Raw genomic sequence first — 26,835 nt, 5'->3', positions numbered from 1 at the left:
GTTGCCTCTGAGGCCTCTATTCTGTTCCATTGGTCTATATCTCTGTTTTGGTACCAATACCATGCTGTTTTGATTACTGAAGCCTTGTAGTATAGTTTGAAGTCCAGTAGTTTGATGCCTCCAGCTTTGTTTTTTTGCTTAGAATTGACGTGGCTATGCAGGCTTTTTTTTGGTTTCATATGAAGTTCATGTTGGTTTTTTCCAGTTCTGTGAAGAAGGTCATTGGTAGTTGATGGGGATAGCATTGAATCTGTAAATTACTTTTGGCAGTATGGCCATATTCATGATATTAATTCTTCCTAACCACGAACATGGAATGTTTTTCCATCTGTTTGTGTCCTCTCTTATTTTCTTGAGCAGTGGTTTGTAGTTCTCCTTGAAGACGTACTTTACATCCTTAGTTGTTTTCTCAGGTATTTTATTCTCTTTGTAGAAATTGTGAATGGCAGTTCATTTTTGATGTGGCTCTCTTTCAGTCTGTTATTGGTTTATAGGAATGCTTGTGATTTTTGCACATTGATTTTGTATCCTGAGACTTTGCTGAAGTTGCTTATCAGTTTCAGGAGATTTTGGGCTGAAATGATGGTGTCTTCCAGATATACAATCATGTTGTCTGCAAATAGAGACAATTTGACTTCCTCCTTTTCTGTTTGAATACGCTTTATTTCTTTTTCTTGCCTGATTGCTCTGACTAGAACTTCCAATACTATATTGAATAGGAGTGATGAAAGAGGGCATCCTTGTCTAGTGCCAGATTTCAAAGGGAATGCTTCCAGTTTTTGCCTATTCAGTATGATATTGGCTGTTGGTTTGTCATAAATAGCTTTTATTATTTTGAGATACATTTGTCAATACCTAGTTTATTGAGGGTTTTTAGCATAAAGGGCTTTTAAATTTTCGAAGACCTCTGCATCAATTGAGATAATCATCTGGTTTTGTCTTTGGTTCTGTTTATGTTGTTAATTACGTTTATAGACTTGCGTATATTGAACCAGCCTTGTATCCCAGGGATGAATCCTACCTGGTCATGGTGGATAAGCTTTTTGATGTAGTGTTGCAGTTAGTTTTCCAGTATTTTATTGAAGATTTTTGCATCTATGTTCATCATTGGTATTGGCCTGAGGTTTTCTTTTCTTGTTGAGTCTCTGCTGGGTTTTGGTATCAGTATGATGTTGGTCTCATAAAATGATTGGTGAAGGATTTCCTTTTTCTGGATTGTTTGGAATAGTTTCAGAAGGAATGGTACCAGCTCCTATTTGTATGTCTGGTAGAATTTAGCTGTGAATCCATCTGGACCTGGGCTTTCTTTGGGTGGTAGGCTCTTAATTGCTGCCTCAACTTTAGACCCTGTTATTGGTCTATTCAGGGTTTTGGCTTCTTCCTGGTTTAGGCATGGGAGGATGCAAGTGTCCAGGAATTTATTCATTTCTTCCAGGTTTACTAGTTTATGTGCATAGAGATGTTTGTAATACTCTCTGATGGTGGTTTGTATTTCTGTGGAATCTGTGGTGATATCCCCTTTATCATTTTTTATTGCATCTATTTGATTATTCTCTTTTTTTTTATTAATTTGGCTAGTGGTCTGTCTATTTTGTTGATCGTTTTGAAAAACCAGGTCCTGGATTTATTGATTTTTTGAAGGGTATTTTGTCTCTATCTCGTTCAGTTCTTCTCTGATCTTAGTTATTGCTTGTCTTCTGCTAGGTTTTGAGTTTTTTTGGTCTTGCTCCTCTAGCTCTTTCAATTTTGATGATAGGGTGTTGATTTTAGATCTGTCCTTGTGTCTCATGTGGGCACTTATTCCTATATATTTTCCTCTAGACACTGCTTTAAATATGTCCCAGAGATTCTGGTATGTTGTGTCTTTGTTCTCGCTGATTTCGAATAACATCTTTATTTCTGCCTTCATTTCATTGTTTATTTAGTCAACATTCAAGAGCCAGTTGTTCAGTTTCCATAAAGCGGTGCGGTTGTGAGTTTCTCAATTCTGAGTTCTAAGTTCACTGCAGTGTGGTCTGAGAGAGTTTTTTTTTATGATTTCCGTTCTTTTGCATTTGCTGAGGAGTGATTTACTTCCAGTTATGTGGTCAGTTTTACAGTAGGTGTGATGTGGTCCTGAGAAGAATGTATATTCTGTGGATTTGGGTGGAGAGTTCTGTAAATGCCTATCAGGTTTGCTTGTTCCAGGTCTGAGTTCAAGTCCTAGATATCCTTGTTAATTTTCTGTCTGGTTATCTGTCTAATATTGACAATGGGGTGTTAAAGTCTCCTGCTATTATTGTGTGGGAGTCTGATTCTCTTTGTAAGTCATGAAGAACTTGCCTTATGTATCTGGGTGCTCCTGTATTGGTTGTGTATATATTTAGGATCATTAGCTCATCTTGTTGCACTGATCCTTTTACCATTATGTAATGTCCTTTTTTGTCTCTTTTGATTTTTGTTGCTTTAAAGTCTATTTTATCAGAGATGAGAATTGCAACCCAGCTTTTTTTTGCTCTCCATTTGCTTGGTAAATCTTTGTCTATCCCTTTATTTATTTATTTATTTATTTATTTATTTATTTATTTTTGAGAGGGAGTTTCGCTCTTGTTACCCAGGTTGGAGTGCAATGGTGCGATCTCGGCTCATCGCAACCTCCACCTCCTGGGTTCAGGCGATTCTCCTGCCTCAGCCTCCCGAGTAGCTGGGATTACAGGCACGCGCCACCATGCCCAGCTAATTTTTTGTATTTTTAGTAGAGACGGGGTTTCACCATGTTGACCAGGATGGTCTCGATCTGTTGACCTCATGATCCACCCGCCTCGGCCTCCCAAAGTGCTGGGATTACAGGCTTGAGCCACTGCGCCTGGCCCTATCCCTTTATTTTGAGCCTTTGTCTATCCTTGCATGTGAGATCAGTTTCCTGGATACAGCACACTGGTGGGTTTTGGCTTTTTGTCTAATTTGCCAGTCTGTGTCTTTTGATTGGGGCATTGAGCCCATTTACATTTAGGGTTAATATTGTTATGTGTGAATTTGATCCTGCTTTTTTGATGCTAGCTGGCTGTTTTGCCCATTAGTTGATGCAGTTTCTTCATTGTGTTGATGCTCTTTACCATTTGGTATGTTTTTGGAGTGGCTGGTACTGGTTGTTCCTTTCTATGTTTAGTGCTTCTTTCATGAGCTCTTGTAAAAGGACTGGTGTTGATTAAACCTCTGAGTGCTTGTTCTTCCTAAAGGATTTTAGTTTTTCTTCATTTATGAAGCTCAGTTTGGCTGGATATGAAATTCTGGGTTGAAAGTTTTTTTCTTTAAAGATGTTGAATATTGGCCCCCACTGCCTTTTGGCTTTTGGGGTTTCTGCTGAGGGATCTGCTGTGAGTCTGATGGGCTTCTGTTTGTGGGTGACCTGACCTTTCTCACTGGCTGCCCTTAGCATTTTCACCTTGATTTCAACCCTGGTGAATCTGACGATTATGTGCCTTGGGGTTACTCTTTTTGAAGAATATCTTTGTGGTGTTCTCTGTATTTCCTGGACTTGAATATGGGCCTGCCTTGCTAGGTTGGGGAAGTTTCCCTGGATAATATCCTGAATAGTATTTTCCAGGTTAAATTGATTCTCTCTGAAACATTCAGGTACACCTATCAAACATAGATTAGGTCTTTTCACATAGTCCCGTATTTCTTGGAGACTTTGTTCGTTTCTTTTTATTTCATTTCATTGAGTTGATCTTCGACCTCTGATATCCTTTCTTCTGCTTGGTCAATTTGGCTGCTGAAACGTGTGTATGCTTTGTGAAGTTCTCTTGTGTTTTTCAGCTCCAACAATTCACTTATGTTCCTCTCTAAGTTCTTTATTCTCATTAGCATTTTGTCAAATCTTTTTTCAAGGTTCTTAGTTTCTTTGCATTGGGTTAAAACATGTTCTTTTAGCTCACAGAAGTTTCTTATTACCCACCTTCTGAAGCCTGATTCTGTCAATTGATCACACTCATTCTCCATCCAGCCTTGTTCCCTTGCTGGTGAGGAGTTGTGATCCCTTGTAGGAGGAGAGGTGTTCTGATTTCGGGTGTTTTCATTCTTTTTGTGCTGGTTTCTTCCCATCTTTGTGTATTTATCCACCTGTCATCTTTGTAGTTGTTGACTTTCAGATTGTGTCTCTGAGTAGATGTCCAATTTGTTTATGATGAAGTTATTTCTTTCTGTTTCTTAGCTTTTCTTCTGCCAGTTCGGCCCCTCTAGGGGGGACTGCTGAGGTTCATTCCAGGCCCTGCTTGCCTGGGGATCACCTGCAGCAGCTGCAGAACAGTAAGTAAACTGGTTGATGCCAGTTTCTACTGCTATCTTTGTCCCTGAAGGATCCCCACCTGGTGTCAGTCAGAGCTATCTTTTATGAGGTGACTCTTTGGATATATGGGGGTCAGGGAGCTGCTTGAGGAGACAATCTGTCCTTTATAGGAGCTCAGGTGGTGAGCTATGAGCTCCATTCTTCATTCAGAGTTGCTGGGCAGGTACGTTTAAGTCTGCTTCATCTGAACTAATAACCCCCCCCCATTTTTTTCCCCAGGTGCTCTGTCCTGGGGAGTTAGGGCTTTATTTATGAGTTTCTGTTGTGCTGCTGGCTTTTTTCAGTGCTGCCCTGCCCAGCAAGGAGGCAGCCTAGTCACTGTCTGCCTGCAGAGGCTTTGCTGAGCTGCTGTGGGCTCTTCCCACCTGCCGTGTGAACTTCCCTGGAATCCCATTTATATGGGTGTAGTTAGAACTACCTCAGCAATGGTGGCCCACCTCTGTAATGGTGGACTCTCTCTGTAATGGCAGGTTGCCTTGGCAACGGTGGCCTGCCTCAGCAATGGCAGACTACCTCCCTAGTGGTGGAGTGCCTCCATAATGGCAGATGCCACTCCCCCACAAAGCTGGACCATCCCAGGTTCTGCTGTGCTTGCTGTGAAACTCTCAATCCAGAACGTTTCAGATTGCTGTTTTTTTGTGGGGGTGGGACCAGCCGAACCTGGTCACCTGGCTCCCTGCCTCAGTGCCTTTTTTTTTTTTTTTGTCTCCCAGATGTACCAGTTACCTGTTGAAAAGGCACCAGGATCTGTGTGATTTCCTCTGCGGCAACCCACTGTGCCAGCTGAAGCAGCAGCGCTGAGATTTGTGGTGCTTTTTTGCCTGGGAATCTCCTGGCCTGGCTCCCTGTTTCAGTCCCCTTTTTTATCAGTTGAATGGGCAACTCTGTCTTCCCCAAGCTCCAATGGCCAGCTAAAACGGTGCCCAGACCCATGTATTTTGTACAGAGAATCACTGTGCCAGGGCGCTAGCCAAAACAGCCACTCTGGCTGAAACAGCCTCACTGGCTGTGCTGGCCGAAACATTTGTGCCAGCCAAAACAGCTGCATTGGCAACCCATGGGGCTCTGCTGCCTGGGAATCTCCTGGTCTGTGGGCAATAAAAATCCATCTGGAAATGCGGCGTCCACTCACCCTTTTTGATTTCGCTGGTAGCTGCAATTCTGAGCTGCTCCTAATCAGCCATCTTGGAACCCCTCCTTCTCATTGGTTTCTAAGAACATCTTTATTTCTGCCTTCATTTCATTGTTTATCCAGTCAACAGTCAAGAGCCCATTGTTCAGTTTCCATGAAGTTGTGCGGTTCTGAGTTAGTTTCTTAATCCTGAGTTTTAATTTGATTGCACTGTGGTCTGAGAGACTGTTTGTTATGATTTCCATTCTTTTGCATTTGCTAAGGAGATGTGGTGCTGAGAAGAATGTATATTCTGTGGATTTGGGGTGGAGAATTCTGTAAATATCTATTAGGTTTGCTTGTTCTAGATCTGAGTTCAAGTCCTGGATATCCTTGTTAATTTTCTGTCTTATTGGTCTAATATTGACAGAGGAGTGTTATAGTCTCCCACTAAGTCTAAGTCTCTTTGTAGGTTGTTAAGAACTTGCTTTATGTATGTGGGTGCTCCTGTATTGGGTGCATATATATTTAGGATCATTAGCTCTTCTTGTTGCATTGATCCTTTTACCCTTATGTAACACCCTTATCTCTTTTGATCTTTGTCGGTTTAAAGTCTATTTTATCAGAGACTAGGATTGCAACTCCTGCTTTTTTTTGTTTTTTGGTCTCCTTTTGCTTGGTAAATCTTTCTTCATCCCTTTATTTTGAGCCTGTGTGTATTCTTGCATGTGAGATGAATTTCCTGGATACAGCACACGATGGGTTTTGACTTTTTATCCAATTTGCCAGTCTGTGTCTTTTGATAGGGGCACTGAGCTTATTTACATTTAGGGTTTAATATTGTTATGTGTGAATTTGATCCTGCCATTTTGATGCTAGCTGGTTGCTTTGCCCATTAGTTGATGCAATTTCTTCATTGTGTCGATGCTCTGTACAATTTGGTATGTTTTTGGAGTGGCTAGTACTGGTTGTTCCTTTCTATGTTTGGTGCTTCTCTTGGGAGCTCTTGTAAGGCAGGCCTGGTGATGATGAAATCTCTGAGTAATTGCTTGTTCATAAAGGATTTTATTTTTCCTTTGCTTATGAAGCTTAGTTAGGCAGGATATGAAATTCTGGGTTGAAGGTTCTTTTTTTCTAAGGATGTTGAATGTTGGCCCCCACTCTCTTCTGGCTTGTAGGGTTTCTGCCGAGAGATCCGCTATGATTCTGGTGGGCTTCCCTTTGTGGGTAACCCGACCTTTCTCACTGGCTGCCCTTAGCATTTTTTTCCTTCATTTCAACCCTGGAAATGAATCTGATGATTATGTGCCTTGGGGTTGCTCTTCTCGAGGAATATCTTTGTGGTATTCTCTGTATTTCCTGGCCTTGAATATTGGTCTGCCTTGCTAGATTGGGAAAGTTCTCCTGGATAGTATCCTGAAGAGTGTTTTCCAGCTTGGATTCATTCTCTCTGTCACATTCAGGTACACCTATCAAATGTAGATTAGGTCTTTTCACATAATCCCATATTTCTTGGAGGCTTTGTTCATTTCTTTTTACTCTTTTTTTCTCTAATCTTGCCTTCTCATTTTATTTCATTGAGTTGATCTTCAACCTCTCATATCCTTTCTTCTGCTTGGTTGCACAAGTTCTTCTGCAACTTGTGTATGCTTTGTGAAGTTCTCATGTTGTGTTTTTCAGCTCCATCAATTCTTTTATATTCTCTCTAAGCTATTTATTCTCATTAGCCTTTCATCAAACCTTTTTTTCAAGGTTCTTAGTTTCTTTGCATTGGGTTAGAACATGTTCTTTTAGCTCAGAGAAGTTTATTATTACCCACTTTCTGAAGCCTGTTTCTGTCAATTCATCAGATTCATTCTCCATCCAGCCTTGTTCCTTGCTGGCAAGGAGTTGTGATCCCTTGTAGGAGAAGAGGCATTCTGGTTTTGGGTGTTTTCATCCTTTTTGCTCTGATTTTTTCCCATCTTTGTGGATTTATCTACCTGTGGTCTTTGTGGTTGGTGATTTTCAGATGGGGTCTCTGAGTGGATGTCCTTTTTGTTGGTGATGAAGTTATTTCCTTCTGTTTTTTAGTTTTCCTTCTAACAGTCAGACACCTCTGCTGTAGGACTGCAGGAAGTACACTCCAGACCCTGCTTGCCTGGGGATCACCTGCAGCAGCTGCAGAACAGTAAGGGTTGCTGCCAGTTTCTTCTTCTGTTTTCTTTGTCCCAGAAAGATACCCACCAGATGTCAGCCTGAACTCTCCTTTATGAGTTGTCTCTTTTGATATATGGGGTTTGGGAAGCTGCTTGAGGAGACACTCTGTTATGGGAGCTCAAATTCTGAGCTGTGAGCTCCATGGTTCCATTCAGAGCTGCTGGGCTGGTATGTTTAAGTCTGTTGCAGTGTAACTCATAGCTGCCTTTTTTTCTCCAGGTGTTCTGTCCTGGTAAGGTGGGGCTTTATTTATTAGTTCATGACATGCTGCTGCCTTTTTTCAGAGATGCCCTGGCCAGTGAGGAGGTAGCCTAGTCACAGTCTGCCAGCAGAGGCGTTGCTGAGCTGCTGTGGGCTCTGCCCAGCTACTGTGTGAACTTCCTTGTGGTTTTGTTTTTAGAGGTATAGTTAGAACTACCTCGGTAATGGCAGTATGCCTCAGTAATGGCAGACTGTCTCTATAATGGTGGACTGCCTCGGTAGTGGCGGATTGCCTCAGTAAAAGTGGACTGCCTTGGTAGTGGTGGACTGCCTTAGTAATGGTGGATTGCCTTGGTAGTGGTGGACTGCCTTGGTCATGGCAGATGCCCCTCCCCCACAGAGCTGGACTGTCTCGGGTCCAGCTGCAATTGCTGGGAAACTCTCAATCCAGAGCGTTTCAGATTGCTGGTCTTTGTGGGGGTGGGACCCGCTGAGCCAGATCACCTGGCTCCCTGTTTCAGCTATCTTTTTTTCAGTTGAATGGGTGACTCTTGTCTCCCAGGAGTTCCAGGTGCCAGTTGAAACGGCATCCAGATTTGTGTGAGTTTTTGTGCGGAGATCTGCTGTGCTGAAACAGCCATGCTGGAGACTCATGGTGCTTTTCTGCCTGGGAATCTCCTAGTCTGGGGGCAGTAAAAATTCATTTGGAAATGCAGGGATCACTCACCCTCTGCGTTCTTGCTGGGAACTACACTCCAGAGCTATTTTTATTCAGCCATCTTGGATTGTCCAGGAATGAATTATTTTAGTACTCTGATATAAAGGAGTAAAAAGGTTTGGATTTACCATATGAATTTTTTTGTTTAGACTGTGGGCCAGATGAGCATCCTGATTCAGAAGAGATGGGGACCATCATTTGGACTAACCTGAATACTACTCAGCTTACCCTGAAGTCATAAGGCTGTGCTCCAGTCTAACATATTCCACTTATGTTGATTCTGATGAGCCGTTAAACACATTAGTTTTTGGTTCATCATTCTATGCCAGGCTTCCCAAAAGTCCACAGGCAAATTTTGAATCTATTGTCCCATCACCACCTGGACATAACCATTGCTGATATTTTATTCTTCTATAGAATTTTTTTCTATGTACAAAGAGATTAGAAATAGTTACAGGAAGTTTGCATTTTGCCTTCTTTTTTAAAAGAATAGAATCATACTTTGCAAAAAATACATTTTAACCTACTTTTTAATATACTATGAACATATCTCCTTGTAAAGAACTAGAGATGTGGGTTCTGGATTAATAATGGTAGACTGAATATACACATGTAATTTTGTTTCTCTTGAAACCCTACCAAAACTAGAGATGAAGTGTGAGGGCCCATGTAGATAAGAAAAACAGGAGAGGAGGCAATAACAACAAAAATTTGGAAGCTTGAAAATAGACAGACTAATTTAGCAGAGACTGCTTTGAATTCTAAGCCAACAGTAGAGAAAGCTGGGGGAAAAAATCTGATTTATACTATAATCTTCAAACTTGGGAGTACAGTGTACCTTTGGAACTGGGTTAAGAGTAGGTATGAAAATAAGGAAGACTGAATTAGAGATTCTTTTTTCTCTCTCTCTTTTTGAGTTAGAGATTCTTAAGAAGTAGCTAAATCTCTAGGTTCCAGCCCCTATTCCACAGATCTGGGTCTCTCCCCACCCCAAATAGAAGCCTAGAGATTTATTTCCTAAATCCTGATTCTTAAACCCTGACACTATTAGACAAGATAATTCTTTGTGGTGGTGGTGGGGGGGTGAGTGTGTGTGTATCCCATGCACTGAAGATGTTTAACAGCATGCTTGCCCTCTACTCACTATATGTCAATAGCACCTAAGATTCCATCCCTCCAAACCTTACCAAACGTTCTCTGGTAGAGGCAAGGGCCAGAATTGTTCTTGAATTACCTACTGCTCTAGAGATGGTAAAACAGAGGGTTGCTAGGCTAATTAAGTGACTGAATGCTGAGTGCAGAGATATTCAAGCACTTTTTCCAACTGGGCATGAAGAACTTGACTGCCAGATATTTTTCTCCAGGTAGGAGATTGGTAACCTCTTCTCTGGGAACCCTGACTAGTCCAAGAAGAAAGACGTAAAATAACTGACATGGGAGTGGAGGGGGTAGTTCCCAGCAGATAACCCACATAGATTATCCTTCACTGAAGCTTACAGTAGAGACACATGTACTCAGATCTTCCAATTCGTTTTTAGTCTTCCACTCTTAATCACGAACAAAAGGATTACCAGACATAAGAAGAAAGTCTCTAAAGTGGAAGATACTGATCAACACAAATTAGCAGGAAAAACTAAGTTACCAAAGTATGAAGAAGAAAAAACTGAGAATTTTTTTTTAAATCCTCAGAAATTGCAAGGTTATTAACAATTGTGTTCTCTTCTGTTGTGTACACTGAAGGCTTTTATTTACTACAGCATCACACCAACTCTGAAGATGCTCTTTATTTAATCTAGAAGTTCAGCTTCTATGTTGTTTGGTTTGTATGGTTAGCTGATTGTGCTGCAATAATAGGGAGGAGGCAGCAGAGAAAAAGATGTGGTAAACCATGACAAAACTAAGCCAAAGCATTTACAGCAAAATTGTTTTTGCTTAATAATATACTTGTTTAGAACTAGGGGAACCAGATGTCTCTCTGGTCATCATCATTTGATTCTATTTGTGAGCTGGGTCAAGGGACCCAGAACAGTAGCAGCACTGACCAACTGACTCTCTGCAGCTTAAATAGTGATAGTTCACTGGGATTCTTGTGTTCATACCACACAGACATATGGGCAACACACGGCTCAGTGAGAACTGCCCTGGTTGTAAAGTAGGCACAGATGGAGACTGGGTTTCTTTCTAAAGCATAAAGTAGGAGAATACGAAAAGAAAAGGCTCCAGTGCAAACGGAGAGTAGTGCAGAGGATTTTGTTCGTTTGTTTGCTTTTGTTTTTTTGTTTTTTGTTATGAAGGCTGAGGGAATTCCTTCTATATAGTGAGCATGGATATTGTCCCCAGAAGCTAAGGGGGATGTTAAACAAATATGCATGAAAGCATAAATCTGTATCAAATGTTTAGAAGGAGAAGAAGGAAGGAAGTGTTGATTATTTTAGAACTCTGATATAAAGGAGTAGAAAGCTTTAGCTGTATCATGTGAATTGTTCTGGTCAAACTGTGGGTCAGATGAGTATCCTGATTCAGAAGACGTGGGGACCATCATTTGGCCGAATCTGAATATTCCTCAATTCACCCTGAAGTCATAGGCTGTCTGTGGTCTAGCCTAACATACTCCACTTATATTGATTTCGATGAGCCATAAAACACATTACTGTCTGATTCATCATCATTTTATGCCAGGTTTCCCAAAAGTCCACAGGGAAATTTTGAATTACCACCTTATCCATCCCCAGAAAGGCCAGCTTTTTCTTGCAACCTCTTCATCTCCAAGGTCAGTCAGTATACTGTGACCTTGTCCTACTCAACACTAAAATGCCAAGGAAAGCAAATGTAGCTACGAATCAGGAGAAAAGGTGGTTGCTCTGGGCCCAATTCAAAGCACTCAGCAGTGCATTATGCCCTGTGGTTAACGCTGTCACTTTTGACCCCCATGACTGATGTGAAGTAGGAGTTAGTCATAATTAGAAAGAAAAGGGGGTGGGAAATGGGAAAAATTAAAGGAACAATGGCAAAATATTTTTGCAATGCACCTTTGAGAGGGATAAGGTAAGTGAAACAGGCCAGTGCTTTAGAACTGCATTTCTGTCATCAGTGTAGGTGACGTGAAGCAGGTCCACTCTGTACTGGTTACCAATTTGTCTGACTCTGGTAAGACAGGACACATTCATACACAAAAAGCTTCACGAAGTGGATTCCTTACAGATAGTCAGCAAGCCACAACAGAAGCCGAGAATTCCTGGAGAGCCCGTTTCCCAAGTCTCAGGAAAGCTGCCCAAGGTGGATGAAGTCTCAACTGTAAATGTTCCACTTGCACTGGAGCTGAGGGACTCTGGAAGTTGGACCACCTTAGGTTTTATAACCTGGGGTTGTCCTGTTTCTAAGGGGAATTGGAACAGAGCCTGGCTGTTCCAGTTAGTACCCCCTATCCTCGGTCTCAGGATGTTATATCTCCCGCACATTCTATAGTTATTCTTGAGAATGACAGTCTACAAAAGGGAGAGAACTGGGTGTGTCCAAGGCTATTTGAACTGTCCTGCAGGTGAAATACTTCTGAGAAGGTGACAGCCAGGTCACAAAGCCCAGCTGCTCTCCCCAAAGGCCCCAGGCTTAGCTAAAACTACACAACCCTGTGAGCTGGGATAAATCCCCAGGGCATGCACAGAATTTCTCTTATACTTATATAGTAAAACACTTTACCCAAAAAGTTTATTATCTGGAGAAATGTCTCCAGACCACTGAAACAATGAGATGAGAATAAACACTATTTTTTGTTTTAAATTACCCTAATTTTACAGATGGGGAAATTAGGAGTGGAAAGGTATAGAGTATTGGGCAAATGAGTGAATGTTTAATGAGGTAACTTTATCCCAATTCCACAGACTTGCCGTGTAAAGGGAGAGTAGTAAGAGATTTGCTTATTCTGGGATTCCCCATGACAATCCTACCCTTTTCAACCTTTACTTTCTTAGTGAAGCTGGCTAACATGTTTGGAAATTCTTTCATCTTAGAGGTTTTAAAATGACCATAAGGAAAATCAATTAGAGGTTTCAAAATGGTCATAAGGAAAAGAAATGATCAATGGGTCATGTTTTACTATATATTAACAAAGGGTGAGATTCGTGGCACATGGTATTGGCTGATCGATCTATTGCTATGTAAACAGTCACTCTCAAACTCAGTGGCTTAAGACAACTATCATTTTATTTTCTCACAATCCTGTGGGCCAGGAATTTGGGCTGGTTCTGGCTACATGGTTCTTCTGATAGTGGTTGGCTCCAGGGTTGCCCAAGCAGCTGCAGTCATCTCTCTACTCCCCTAAGAGCTGGTTGGCCTAGGGGAACCCACTGGGACAACTTCCTCCCACTTCACGCAGTCTCATCCTCCAACAAGCTAGCTGAGCTGCTTCAAGGGCAGTAACACATTCCAAGAGGCTAAGGGCTGAGGGTACAAGCTACAAGGCATCTTGAGGCCTGGCCCAGAATAATATGACTTCTCCATTCTTTTGGTCAAAGCAAGTCACAAGGTTAGCCTAGATTCAAGCGGTGAGGAAACAGACTCTACTTCTTGCTGAGAGTAGCTGCAAAGCATTTGTGGCCATTTTTAATCTACCATAGCTACATTCTCACAAATAAAATAATACAACAGAGCTGTTAGGAAATAGCCAAATATAGTATAATATAACATAATATGCAAGAAGATAATTTCCTGAGAGCCTCTCTCTCCTTCTCTTGCAAATATACCTAACATATCTCATATATATTACATATATATGAGACAAGGTCTCACTTTGTCAGCCAGGCTGCGGTGTAAGTGGTGTGATCACAGCTCACTGCAGCCTCAACTTCCCAGGCTCAAGTTATCCTCCCACCTCAGCCTCCTGAGTAGCTGGACTACAGGCATGCCCAGCTAATTTTTGTATTTTTTGCATATACAGGGTTTCACAATGTTGCTCAGGTTGATCTCAAACTCCTGGGCTCAAGTGATCCACCTGCCTCAGCCTCCCAAAGTACTGGGATTATAGGCATGAGCCACCATGCCCAGCTTATATTCAAAATATTTTTATTATAGTTAAAAGCCCTCTCACGATTCAGGGGCTTGACAAAAAGCTAGAGCAAAAACTTGGGCTCTCTTTTTTTGACCTGAACTTCAAAGCACATCATTTCTTACTGCATTAGATTTTCATTAGTTAATATCTCATGAAACCAATAGTTATTACCCTAAAAGTTCATTTTGTGGACTATTCAGCCTCTTTCTTGCTGTCCCTCTTCAAGGCAGTTTTTTCTTGGGATCATCACTAGAAGTGCTAGTAAAATTACCTGACTCCCCACACAATGAAAACAGGAATTGGTGGGGAAGGGGAAAGAGGGAGGAAAAACAAAAGCATAATTCAGCAAACTGAAAGACAAGGTAAAGTTCTCTTTTGTGTAAAGCGTTCCTACTTTAAAAAGCCAGATCTCATATATTAATGGCAAAGGATATGAATAGTCATAATTACAGCTATCATTTATTGAGTGCTTACTTTATGCAAGTTACTGGTCACATACCTGCTCTCCTTTAGTTCTGTGGCAGTCTTGGGTAACTATTCTACAAATGGGGAAACTGAGGCTCAGAATTTAAGCAACTTGCCTATGGTCACAATTATATAGTGTCAAAGCTGCAGGATTAAAATCTGAGAAAATACTACTGGTAAACAATGTGGAAAAAGATCCAACATAAGAAAGAAATCCAAGTTAAAACATTATTTGAAGTATAATTTATTACCTACCAAATTACATATTTTTTAATGGTAATGGCTAGTGGGTGGCAGGGGGTCAGTGAAACTGGTCCTTGTATTGTAGATAGCATTATAGATGGGTATAATCCTTTTGTGAAGCAATGTGAAAGTACATAAACAAGAGCCACAGAAATGATCATACCTGGTCTTCATCTGTTTTCTGTTGTGTATAACAGAATACCTGAAACTGGGTAATTTATAAGAACAAAATTTGTTTAGTAATATTACAGTTCTGGAGGCTAGGAAGTCCAAGGTCAAGGTGGAGCATCTGGTGGAGAACCTTCTTGCTGGCAAGGACTCTCTGCAGAGTTCCCAAGGCAATACAGGACATCACATGGCAAGGGAGCTCGGCATGTTAACAGGCTAGTTCAGGTCTTCTTCTTCTTATAAAGCCACCAGCCCCACTCCCATGATAACATGTTAATCCATTGATAAGAGCAGAGCCTTCATGACCCGATCACCTCTTCAGGGCCCTACCTATCAATATTGTCACATCGAGGATTAAGTTTCAACAGGAATTTTGGAGAGGTCCAACATTCAAACTATAGCATACAAATCCACTTTCTGAAATCTATCCTAAGAGAAACAGTCCAAAACTTGGAAAAGACTATATTTATAAACACAGTCATCAAAATGTTATTTAAATAGTAAAAACTTGAAAACAACTGACAAGACCAGAAATATGTGAATGATAAACTAAACCACATCTATTAAACCATTTTATAATAATTAAAGATTATAAATATGAAGACTGTGAAGTAGTATGAGAATGCACTGGGAAAAACAAAAAAGCAAGATGAAAGCTGGGTTTGGTGGTGCACAGCTATGGTCCCAGCCACTTGGGAGGCTATGGCAAGAGGACAGCTTGAGTCCAGGAGTTCCAGGCCAACCTGGGAAACATGGTGAAACCCAACTCTTTAAAAAAAAGAAAAGAAAAAGGGCCAGGCATGGTAGCTAATGCCCATAATCCCAGTGCTTTGGGAGGCGAAGGTGGGTAGATCAATCAAGGTCAGCTGTTCGAGACCGGGCTGACCAATATAGTGAAACCCCATCTCTACTAAAAATATACAAAAATTAGCTGGGCGTGGTGGCAGGCACCTGTAATCCCAGCTACTTGGGAGGCTGAGGCGGGAGAACTACTTGAACCTGGGAGGTAGAGGTTGCAGTGAGCCTAGATCATGGCACTGCACTCCAGCCTGGGCAACAAAGCAAGACTGTCTCAAACAAAAAAAAAAAGAAAGAAAGAAAAAGCAGAATGCAAACTAAATGTAATTACTATATTTACAAATCTGTTAATAGGGGGTAGGAGTGGGGAGCTAGCAAGAAATATTCCAGAACATTAAAAGCAGTTACGTTAAGGTGATAAATTTATAATTGCTTTCCTTTGCTATTATTGCTATTTTTTGGCAATGTGCTTGTATTATTGTTAAAATGTAAAATAATTTCATTTAAAAATAAACCAAAACATTTTTTTCAGAAAATCAAAGGTAGTTGTGTTGAAAGTAACATAATCTGCCCAGTGATGCTGGGACCAGGTCTTTATATCTGGGAGGTAAAAATGTAGCAAAGTTATTTCTATCTCCGGTTCCCAGCCCTTAATCCATAAATTCCAACGATATCACCTCATTCATTGAATAACTTGAGCTTCTGATCTACAGGAACTGTCAGGCTCCTTTTCAGCTCTCCTAATATCAAACTAAACCTATTACTCTGAACTCCACCTCCCCTAGACTTTTCCATCACCTCACTGTCCTTCCTTTCCTCTACAATTCTGAGGGCTTTTTTTTTTTTCCATGTCATCAGATCCTCAAAGATCAACCTAGTATGGCAGGAATGTCTGAAGGCATTTTCGTGAGAGTCAGTCGTAATGTTTAACCTTGGTCCTGAGCATGTTCTGGAAACAAAGCATGTTTAGACAATGACATCTCTTTTTCCCAAACGTAAAAAGTGTATATTTCAAACTTAAAGGCTTTTCTGGATAATTCTTTTAACTTTATGTTAAAACAAGAGCCAAGCCTCATGGCCTATGTTTTTTAGAATATTCAAACATTTAAAATAAGAAATTGAATCCAGTTGGAAAACATTCCATTGGAAAGAGTAATCTAGTTGATTCTGCAGCTGGGCTCAGTTCAGCTATAAATTCAAAAGCTAGTCCTGGAGTAAGTGAAATAATTTAAGTAGTATAGTTGAATTACCTCTGTAGGACATCTGGGCAAAACTGTGAGATGTTAGAAACCTTGGCAGGATATTTCAGAGTGGGACTTGTGTAGTCTCTGTGGCTTCTGCTTCTCTTTCTCCCCTTGCTTCCAAATATCTGTCTCACCTCCTTGTTCCTTTCCAGAACCAGGTTACTCCATTTTTTTTACATCCAAACCATCAGTGATGTCCAGGTCCCTTCTCATAGTAATATGATCCTGTCTGCAGATTAACTTCAGAGGATATATATTTTGTAGTTTTTTTTTTAACATTTAATGTTATTAAACATGTTTTCAAATTGATGATATCTTAGAGAGGATTTTAAATTTAAAGCCAAATCCCATCTCTATAGCATTTCATAAGTTGCTCACATTGGTGTGACAGGTATTACCAAAACTTTTGATGAAGTTTCCTATCCAAACCAGAGGACTCTTAAATGAAAATAACAGCAAGATCACAACTTTGTTTTTGGTGGGGGTCGGGCACACGGTCTCACTCTGTTACGGAGGCAGTGTCACCTAGTGCAGTGGCATGATCTTGGCTCACTGCAGCATTCACCTCTGAGGCTCAAGCCATCCCCCCACCTCAGCCTCCTAAGTAGCTGGGACTCTAGGCACGAGCCACCATGCCTGCCCAGCTAATTTTTGTATTTTAGGGAGTTTCATCATGTGGTCTCAAACTAGGCTCAAGCAGTCTGCCTGCCTCAGGCTACCAAAGTGCTGGGATTACACGCATGAGCCACCATGCCTTGCTAAGATCACAATTTCTATTTGTGCTAGTTGAGGCAGATATTTTACTATTCTGACCTTATTTGGAAACAGTTAAACAACTCACTTGAATTGTAGGCCCATCATGTGACAAGCTGGGTAAAAGAGAATTTGCAAGTGTTCTAATTTTGTTATTCTATTTGTTTTAAATTGAATGTTTGTCCTCCAGAAATTCTTATGTTGAAACCCCAACTTCCACTGCAACAGTATTACAAAGTGGGGCCTCTGGGAGTAAATAGGTTTAGAAGAGATCATAAGGTTAGAGCTCCCATGATGGGATTACGACTGTATCAGAAGAGAAAGACTAGAGTTGTCTTTCTCTCTGCCATGTGAGAAGAGAGCAAGAATGCAGGCATCTGCAAACAAGGAGGGACTTCCCAAGACACCAGTTGAAGGTACCTCTATCTTTATCTTGATCTTAGACTTCCCAGCTTCTAGAACTGTGAGAAACACATGTTTGATGTTTAAGCCACACAGTCTGTGGTAGTTTATTATAGTGGCCCAGAGTGACTAAGACACTGTTCTTCCCTGAGATAGTGTTTGAATAACCAGTACTTACTTTGGCTCTGTGTTCAGATTACTGACTCAGTGATGGAGATGTTATCGGCAAAATGCCATTACCTGCACATTTTGGATATCTCTGGTTGTGTCTTGCTTACTGACCAAATCCTTGATGACCTTCAGATAGGCTGCAAACAACTCCGGATCCTTAGGATGCAATACTGCACAAATATTTCCAAGTAAGTATGTACCTGACTATGATAAACTTTGAGACTACTTTCTGAGAAAACATAGTATATGGCTATGATGTTCATAATACATAGTGGCTTTCAGTGTTAGGAAGTTTCATTTCATTTTATTTTTTGCCTAACTAAAGCAAACATTGTGAGTTGTTCTAAAGTGGCCTTTGTGGTTTCCTATTCCTTTCCCAGTAGGCATTTGACTTTAAGCATCTTCCCTTCCTTGACCAAGCAGGTGTCCAAAGCTTTAACTCTAGCTCTTCCTCTGTTCATTTCTCAAAATACAGTCCATTCAGTTAATCTCCCCTAGGAGATTGAGAATAATCTGATTAAACCAGCTCACAAGTTTTTGCCTCTTGACTGAGGGCAAAAATATGCAAGCATTTTAACTGACCTGATGAAATAACATATAAAATGCTTAAACTAAGAATCCTTGACCTTCCCCTGACATGGAAGGTAAGGTTCTATTGTGCAGGTGTGAAAAATACTAAGAATTAATATTATCAAAGTATAAAGTGTACAATGTGGCCCAGGCATGTAGATTTCATGTAGGAACTTTCTTAACTAAGTAGCTGTGGTGTGAGCTAAACCATGAGCCCCTGGTTACTTGAGGCCTGAAGAAGAAAATGATTTCTTATCCAAGCAGTATGTGTTAAAATGAAATGGAAAAAAGAAAGAAAACTTACTTGTAAAATAGCCATTCTCACTGGGCCCACGCCTGCAGAAGGAGGGCAGCCAGCCAGAGCTGGATCAGAGAGAAGGGGGTAGGTCCTTGAAAATTTTTGAGAAGGGATGGAAACTCAACTTTTCCTGATAGGTCTAGAGATGACTCTGATATGAATACTATTAACCTCATTGAAAGAACATACCATGAAATCGGGTCCTAGGAGTCTCTGCCAAAACTCGTTAGATTATTAACAGCCAACTTTGGGCAAGATGACAGTGAATGAATAATGTGTTACTCAAAGGAGCTTAGCTTCTAATCTTTTGATTGTATTTTGCCAATCACTATTTATAAGAACTAATATTATTGAACTTCTAATAAGATTCTGGAATGAATGGAGACTTTCTGGCAAGGGTCTCTTTGAACCTAATCATGGTGTGATGATATGGTTTGAATGTGTTCCCCAAGTTCATGTGTTGAAAATTAATCCTCAGTGCAACATTTTTGAGAGGTGTGACTTTTAAGAGTTGATTAGGAGATAAATGCCATTATAGTGGAAGTGAGTTAGTTATCATGGGAGTGGGTTCCTGACAAAAGGATGAGTTAGGGCCCCTTCTCTCCTGCCATGGGATGATATAACAAGAAGGCCCCTGCCAGTTGCTGGCACCTGATATTGGACTTCCAGCCTCTATAACTATGAGAATAAATATAAGAAGGCCCCTGCCAGTTGCTGGCACCTGATATTGGACTTCCAGCCTCTATAACTATGAGAAATTTCTTCATAAATTACCCAGTCTGTAGTAGTCTATTATAGCAACATATGGGATGTTGAAGTATGATTAATATAGTGACTGGTCAAGAAGACCCAGGATATGCAGTAATATCCACATCCTGCCTTTAACTGCTCAGTTTTCTTGCTTGGTCCCTAAATTTTAAAAATATATATTAAAAAGAAAAAAACAACAACAACAAGGCATAGTAAGACTTGATTACTAGCTGGGCTTTGTCCCAAAACCCCAATGAAGAACTCTAATTAATCAGCTATAGCTATGAAAAATTCCATTGTCTAAGCCATAACAGCCAAAAGGCCTATTTTATCTTCTACAATCAAGTTTGGCTATCCCTATCCACAACAAGATGCAGGCAGAGACTTGGCCCTAATGCTTAGAAAGGGGCTGGTTTGGTGTGTGCACCTCATTGTCTAAAGAGGCCACACCACCACCTTTTAGTCTCCCTGAAAGCTCCACCCTTGCTTAGCTCTATCAGGAAATAATCCCTTGATTCCATCTTTGGCTAGCAATGGAGACAGTCTTCACTGCAGAGTGGCTTTGAGAGTCCCAGTGTTTAGACTAGTAATGCTCCAGAAACATCTGTTTTTTTGTGTCCAATATCTGTCCAACATCTAGGAGAGGGTGCTACTTGTCAGTTAGGGGGTTCCTGAAATACACTGGCCTCAAAATTTTTGATTAGAGAAGTGATAAGGCCTAGCTGCATGCAGCTGTTTGGGATCAGCTCTAGGGGCTGTCTTACAGAGCAGCTTTGTTTTGCATTTAGATCCTTTGGTGGAGTTGGAAATGCAGAGTGTATGTAGACCCTTCAAAACTCAAGCCCTTGATGATCTCTAATCCCTTACCTATGCTCAGTCTTTACCCAGGGCCAGTGTGGCTCCCTCAACTGCAGAGGCTTTGTCTTGCCTGGGTGAAACAGACAAGAAGCTCAATTACTTTGAATCACAAAGCAATGCACTCCACATGCTTGATTCCATTTTGACCATGAAAACAATATATGATGCAGCCCTTAAAATCCAATTACAGCCATCAGAAGAGACTGTTTTATATATAAATTCCCTCATACTCAATGGAATCTGAAACTACTGCACCAGCTTTGGAAATCAAAGAAGTCTGCTCAGCTCACCCTTTTTGAACCAGAGGAGCAGCAAACTTTTGGTCGATGAGCAAATTGGCTCTAGCTCTTTTGCAGTAGAGTTCCCAGCAAAAGATACAGCTGGCATTCTAACCAACCCCAGAGTCAGAAGGGTTTCCAGGAAGTGACCCCAGAAGCGCCATGTGGATGCAAGATAAAGACTCCTTTATTTCAAGGAGGAATAAATAACAACTATGATGAGAAAACATGACAAAAAAATCTAGTTGTTTGTATCTGAAGCAGTTGTGACAGCTACCCATTCCACTTATGGCCCTCTGTGGAGAAAGGCAACAGGGTAAAAGGAGTATGCGAGAGGAAGAAAGACCTTCACAATGGCCCCTACAACCCAGGAGGGCCTGAACCACAGAGAACCTGAAGAATCACTAATTGTATAGTTAGCAAAAAGGCTAACCCAAGAATAGAAAACCAAATACTACATGTTCTCACTTATAAGTGGGAACTAAATGATGACAGTGCATAGACATATGGGTGGGAACAACACACAATGGGGCCTGTCAGAAGGTGGACAGTAGGAGGAGGGAGAGAATCAGGAAGAATAACTAGCGGATACTGGGCTTAATACCTGGGTGACAGAATGATCTGTGCAGCAAACCACCATGGCCCACGTTTACCTATGTAACAAACCTGTATATCTTGTACATGTACTCCTGAACCTAAAATAAAAGTTGGAAATAAAATTTTTTTTAAAGTAAAGGGACCTTTCTGGTATTTTTGTGTCTGGAGCAAAAAAACTTCCATTCTAGATAAATCATAGAGAAAGTCTTAGTGGCCTTCAGAGCCCCAAATAACAGTGTGAAGATTCCTTGAAGGCCTTCTTTAGCAGTTGCTAGAAGGGTCAACTCAGGTAGTTCTTACTGCTCAGGCATTCTAGGAGATCTGTGTTGCTAAAAAAATAAAACTCTTGGAGAATTCTCTCCAGCTCATGGAAAGGTTCAAACCCTTTTGATCTGGAGCTGTTGACTTTTATTATTGGTATGAACAAGTAATGTTATTTAACAATTATTATTTGCCACATACTGTGATAAATCCTATTTTACATATATTATATAATCCTCACAAATACCCTTTATCAAAAAATGGATAAGGAAACCAGTTTAAACAGGTTAAATAAGGTACCACAGTTACACATATAGGGAGAGCCATACTTTATACCTAGGTCTTAATCACACTGTGCTGCTCTTTGCCTTTAGATTACATTCTCAAACTTTTTAAAAGCTCTGACATTCAAGGGATGTGATTGGTAAGGGTAGACACATGCTCTGTTGTGCCCATCTGATGCACAATAAGAGAGGCTGTGGATTATGAGCAGTCTGTGGTGGTGGCTCCAACATTCCCCCCCTTTTTTTTTTTTTTGACTACTCAAGAGATTAGAAGGAAAGGTGAGCAAGGGCACATAATGTTACTACAGGGCTAACCCGGAATCTCTTTTAATTTATAAATAACAAAAGTCACTAACAAACTTCAGTACAGTGTTATTATTAACCACCTAATATGATACATTACAACTGTCACATATCAGGTTTGAAAATCACTGTTCTATACTGATCCAAAGAAACCTCTCTCACCAGGTTAAATGAGTAATGATGACTAACCATTGCAGCACACTGGTTGAATTCCCAAATCATTTCACACAAGGTCTCACAGTCAGGTAGGCCAAAACAGGATGGAATGAGTCAAAGGATTCCAAATGTGCTCTATGGAATTTAGAACACACAGTGGTTCCTAAGAATACATTTTCTTTTCAATATTTCCTAGCTCCTAGGTGCTAATCATACTACAGAATCAAGCTATTAAGAGAGAAAAGGGAGGGGCAGGAGAGAGAGAGAGAGAGATGTTTCTGGCAGAAATAGAGTTTCTACATTTTTTTCTTATTCATTTATTTATTATTGTACTTTAGGTTCTGGAGTACATGTGCAGATCATGAAGGATTGTTGCAAAGGTACATACATGGCAAAGTGGTTTGCTGCCTTCATCTCCCCCATCACCTATATGTGGCATTTCTCTCCTCATTATCCCTTCCCACCCCCTGCTGTCCCTCCCATAGCCCCCTCCACTGACTGCAGTATGTGATGCTCCCCTCCCTGTGTCCACATGTTCTCATTGTTCAACACTCGCCTTTGAGCGATGAAATGCAGTATTTGCTTTTCTGTTCTTATGTCAGTTTGCTGAGATGATGGTTTTCAGATTCATCCATGTCCCTATGAAGGACACAAACTCATCATTTTTTATGGCTGTGTAGTATTCCATGATGTATATGTGCCACATTTTCCTTATCCAGTCTATCAATGATGGACATTTGGGTTGGTTCCAGGTCTTTGCTATTGTAAACAGTGCCACAATGAACATACGTGTGCATGTGTCTTTATAATAGACCAATTTATAATCCTTTGAGTATATACCCAGTAATAGGATTGCTGGGTCAAATGGTATTTCTATTTCTAAGTCCTTGAGGAAGTGCCACACTGTCTTCCACAATGGTTGAACTAATTTACACTCACAGCAACAGTGTAAAAGTGTTCCTATTTCTCCACATCCTCTCCAGCATCTATTGTCTCCAGATTTTTTAATGACTGACATTCTAACTGGTGTGAAATGGTATCTCAATGTGGTTTTGATTTGCATTTCTCTAATGACCCATGATGATGAGCATTTTTTTCATGTTTCTTGGCCTCATATGTCTTCTTTTGTAAAATGTCTGTTCATATCCTTTGCCCACTTTTGAGTGGGTTTGTTTTTTTCTTGTAAATCTGCTTTAGTTCTTCGTAGATTCTGGATAGTAGTCCTTTGTCAGATGAGTAGACTGCAAAAAATTTTTCCCATTCTGTTGGTTGCCAGTTTACTCTAATGATTGTTTTCTTTGCTATACAGAAGCTCTGGAGTTTAATTAGATCCATTTATCTATTTTGACTTTTGTTGCCAATGCTATTGGTATTTCAGCCATGAAGTCCTTGCCTACTCCTATGTCCTGAATGGTTTTGCCTAGGTTTTCTTCTAGGGTTTTTATGGTGTTAGGTCTTATGTTTAAGTCTTTAATCCATCTGGAGTTAATTTTGGTGTAAGGTGTCAGGAAGGGGTCCAGTTTCTGCTTTCTGCACATGGCTAGCCAGTTTTCCCAACACCATATATTAAACTGGGAATTCTTTCCCCATTGCTTGTTTTTGTCAGGTTTGTCAAAGATCAGATGATTGTAGATGTGTGATGTTGCTTCTGAGGCCTCTGTTCTGTTCCATTGGTCTATGTCCCTGTTTTGGTACCAGTACCATGCTGTTTTGATTACTGTGGCCTTGTAGTATAGTTTGAAGTCAGGCAGCATGATGCCTCCAGCTTTGTTCTTTTTTCTTACGATTATTTTGGCTATGCGGGCTCTCTTTTGGTTCCATATGAAGTTTGAAGTGGCTTTTTCCAGTTCTGTGAAGGTCATTGGTAGCTTGATGGGGATAGTGTTAAATCTAAAAATTACTTCGGGCAGTATGGCCATTTTCACGATGTTGATTCTTCCAACCATGAGCATGGAATATTTTTCCATCTGTTCGTGTCCTCTCTGATTTCACTGAGCAGTGGTTTGTAGTTCTCCTTGAAGAGATCCTTTACATCCTTTGTTAGTTGTACTCCTAGGTATTCTATTCTCTTTGTAGCAATTGTGAATGGGAGTTCACTTTTGATTTAGCTCTCTGTCTGTTATTGGTGTATAGAAATGCTTGTGATTTCTGTGCATTGATTTATATCATGAGACTTTGCTGAAGTTGCTTATCAGTTTCAGGGGATTTTGGGCTGAAAAGGTGGGGTCTTCTAAATATACAATCATGTCATCTGCAAATAGAGACAATTTGCCTTCCTCTTTTCCTAATTGAATATCCCTTATTTCTTTTTCTTGCCTGATTGCTCTGCCTAGAACTTCCAATACTATATTGAATAGGAGTGATGAGAGAGGGCATCCTTGTCTTGTGCCAGATTTCTTAGGGAATGCTTCCAGTTTTTGCCCATTCACTATGATATTGACTGTGGGTTTGTCGTAAATAGCTTTTATTATTTTGTGATATGTACCATTGATACCTAGTTTATTGAGGGTTTTTAGCATAAAGGGCTGTTGAATTTTGTCAAAGGCCTTTTCTGCATCTATTGAGATAATTGTGGCTTTTGTCTTTGGTTCTGTTTATGTGACAGATTACATTTATAGACTTGCGTATGTGGAACCAGCCTTGCATCCCCAGGATGAAGTCTACTTGATCATGATGAATAAGCTTTTTGATGTGCTGTTGCTTTCTGTTAGCCAGTATTTTATTGAAGATTTTTGCGTTGATGTTCATCATGGATATTGGCCTGAAGTTTTCTTTTTTAGTTGTGTCTCTGCCCAGTTTTGGTATTAAGATGATGTCGGTCTCATAAAATAAGTTGGGAGGATTCCCTCTTTTTGTATTGTTTGGAATAGTTTCAGAAGGAATTGTAACAGCTCCTCTTTGTATGTCTGGTAGAATTCGGCTGTAAACCCATCTGGACCTGGGCTTTTTTTAGTTGTAGGCTATTAATTGCTGCCTCAACTTCAGACCTTTTAATTGGGCAATTCAGGGATTCAACTTCTTCCTGGTTTAGTCTTGGGAGGTTGCAAGTCTAAACCCTCCAGCACATCCAGAAATTTATCCATTTCTTCCAGATTTACTGGTTTGTGTGCATAGAGTTATTTGTAGTAATCTCTGATGGTAGTTTGTATTTCTGTGGAATCGGTGGTGATGTCCCCTTTGTTTTTTATTGCATCTATTTGATTCTTCTCTCTTTTCTTTTTTATTAGTCCGGTTAGTGGTCTATTGTTGATCTTATAAAAAAACCAGCTCCTGGATTTATTGATTTTTTTGAAGGGTTTTTTTGTGTCTCTATCTCCTTCAGTTCTGCTCTGATCTTAGTTATTTCTTGTTTTCTGCTAGTTTTTGAGTTTTCTTGATCTTGCTCCTATAACTCTTTCAATTTTGATGATAGGGTGTCGATTTTAGACTTTTCCTTGCTCCTCATTTTGGCATTTATTGCTATGAATTTCCCTCTAGACACTGCTTTGAATGTGTCCCAGAGATTCTGGTATGTTGTGTCTTCATTCTCTTTGGTTTCAAAAAACATCTTTATTTCTGACTTCATTTCATTATTTTTAACTTTCTTGATACCATTCAAAATACATGTTTAAGAGCTTCTGCACAGCAAAAGAAACCATTAACAGAGTAAACATATGGGAGAAAAAATTAGCAAATTAGCATCTGACAAAGGTCTAATATCCAGAATTTATCAGGAACTTAAATAAATCAATAAGCAAAAACCAAACTACCCCATTAAAAAGTGGGCAAACGACATGAATGTACACTTCCCAAAAGAAGACATACAAGTGACCAACAAACATGTGAAAACATGCTGAACATTGCTAATCATCAGAGAAATGCAAAATCAAAATCACAGTGAAGTATCATCTCACACCAGTCAGAATGGCTATTTATTTATTTATTTTGAGATGGAGTCTCTCGCTCTGTCAGGCTGGAGTGCAATGGCATGATATCAGCTCACGGCAACCTTCATCCCCCAGGTTCAAGTGATTCCCCTGCCGCAGCCTCCTAAGTAGCTGGGAATGGCTATTACTGAAAAGTTAAAAAATAACAGATGCTGGTGAGGACGTGGAAAAAAGGGAATGCTTATACACTGTGGCAGGAATGTAAACTAGGTCAGCCAAAATGGAAAGCAGTACAAAAATTTCTCAAAGAACTAAAAATAGAATTAGCATTTGACCATTAATCCCACTTCTGGGTATCTACCCAAAGAAAAAGAAATAATTCTATCAAAAAGACAGCTGCAGTTATATGTTTATTGCAGCATCATTCACAATAGCAAAGTCCTAGTATCAACCTAAGTGCCTGTCAGGCGTGGATTGGATAAAGAAAATGTGAAACATTCAGACCATGGAATCCTACACAGCCATAAAAAATGAAATCATGTCCTTTGCAGCAACATGGATGCAGCTGGAGGCCATTATCCTAAGTGAATTAATGCAGAAACAGAAAACCGAATACCACATGTTCTCACTTTTAAGTGGGAACTAACCACTTGGACATAAAGATGGAAACAGTAAATACTGGGAACTCCAAAAATGAGGAGGCAGGGAGGATGGCAAGGGTTAAAAAAGTACCTAATGGGCATTATGTTCACTGTTTGGCTGATGGGTTC

At 40.3% G+C, this 26,835-nt stretch overlaps 2 protein-coding genes across 31 annotated transcripts in view; one reads left to right on the top strand and one right to left on the bottom strand.

Moving 5' to 3' along the window:
* The window catches only part of FBXL13 (F-box and leucine rich repeat protein 13), a 309,560-nt gene that overhangs the window by 278,116 nt on the left and 4,609 nt on the right, over window positions 1-26,835 (top strand). For 28 of the 30 annotated variants that reach the window (XM_054237838.2, XM_078343056.1, XM_054237844.2 and 25 more), the window contains one exon: window positions 17,869-18,032. In XM_054237838.2, the coding sequence (XP_054093813.1) occupies window positions 17,869-18,032 (164 nt within the window). Of the gene's footprint in view, window positions 1-17,461; window positions 17,597-17,868; window positions 18,033-22,537; window positions 22,839-26,835 lie in introns of those variants that run through there. The other 2 variants (XM_078343048.1, XM_078343052.1) reach the window with 2 other exon arrangements.
* Window positions 24,929-26,835, bottom strand: part of FAM185A (family with sequence similarity 185 member A) — an 82,746-nt gene continuing 80,839 nt past the window's right edge. Inside the window, exon 9 of the mRNA XM_054237860.2 lies at window positions 24,929-26,252. Within this exon, the coding sequence (XP_054093835.1) occupies window positions 26,250-26,252 (3 nt within the window). The 3' untranslated portion in view covers window positions 24,929-26,249. The remainder of the gene's footprint in view (window positions 26,253-26,835) is intronic.

Source organism: Callithrix jacchus, chromosome 11 (genome assembly GCF_049354715.1).
Source record: "Callithrix jacchus isolate 240 chromosome 11, calJac240_pri, whole genome shotgun sequence".
Lineage (NCBI taxonomy): Eukaryota > Metazoa > Chordata > Mammalia > Primates > Cebidae > Callithrix > Callithrix jacchus.
This window is presented reverse-complemented; position numbering and strand designations above follow the sequence as displayed.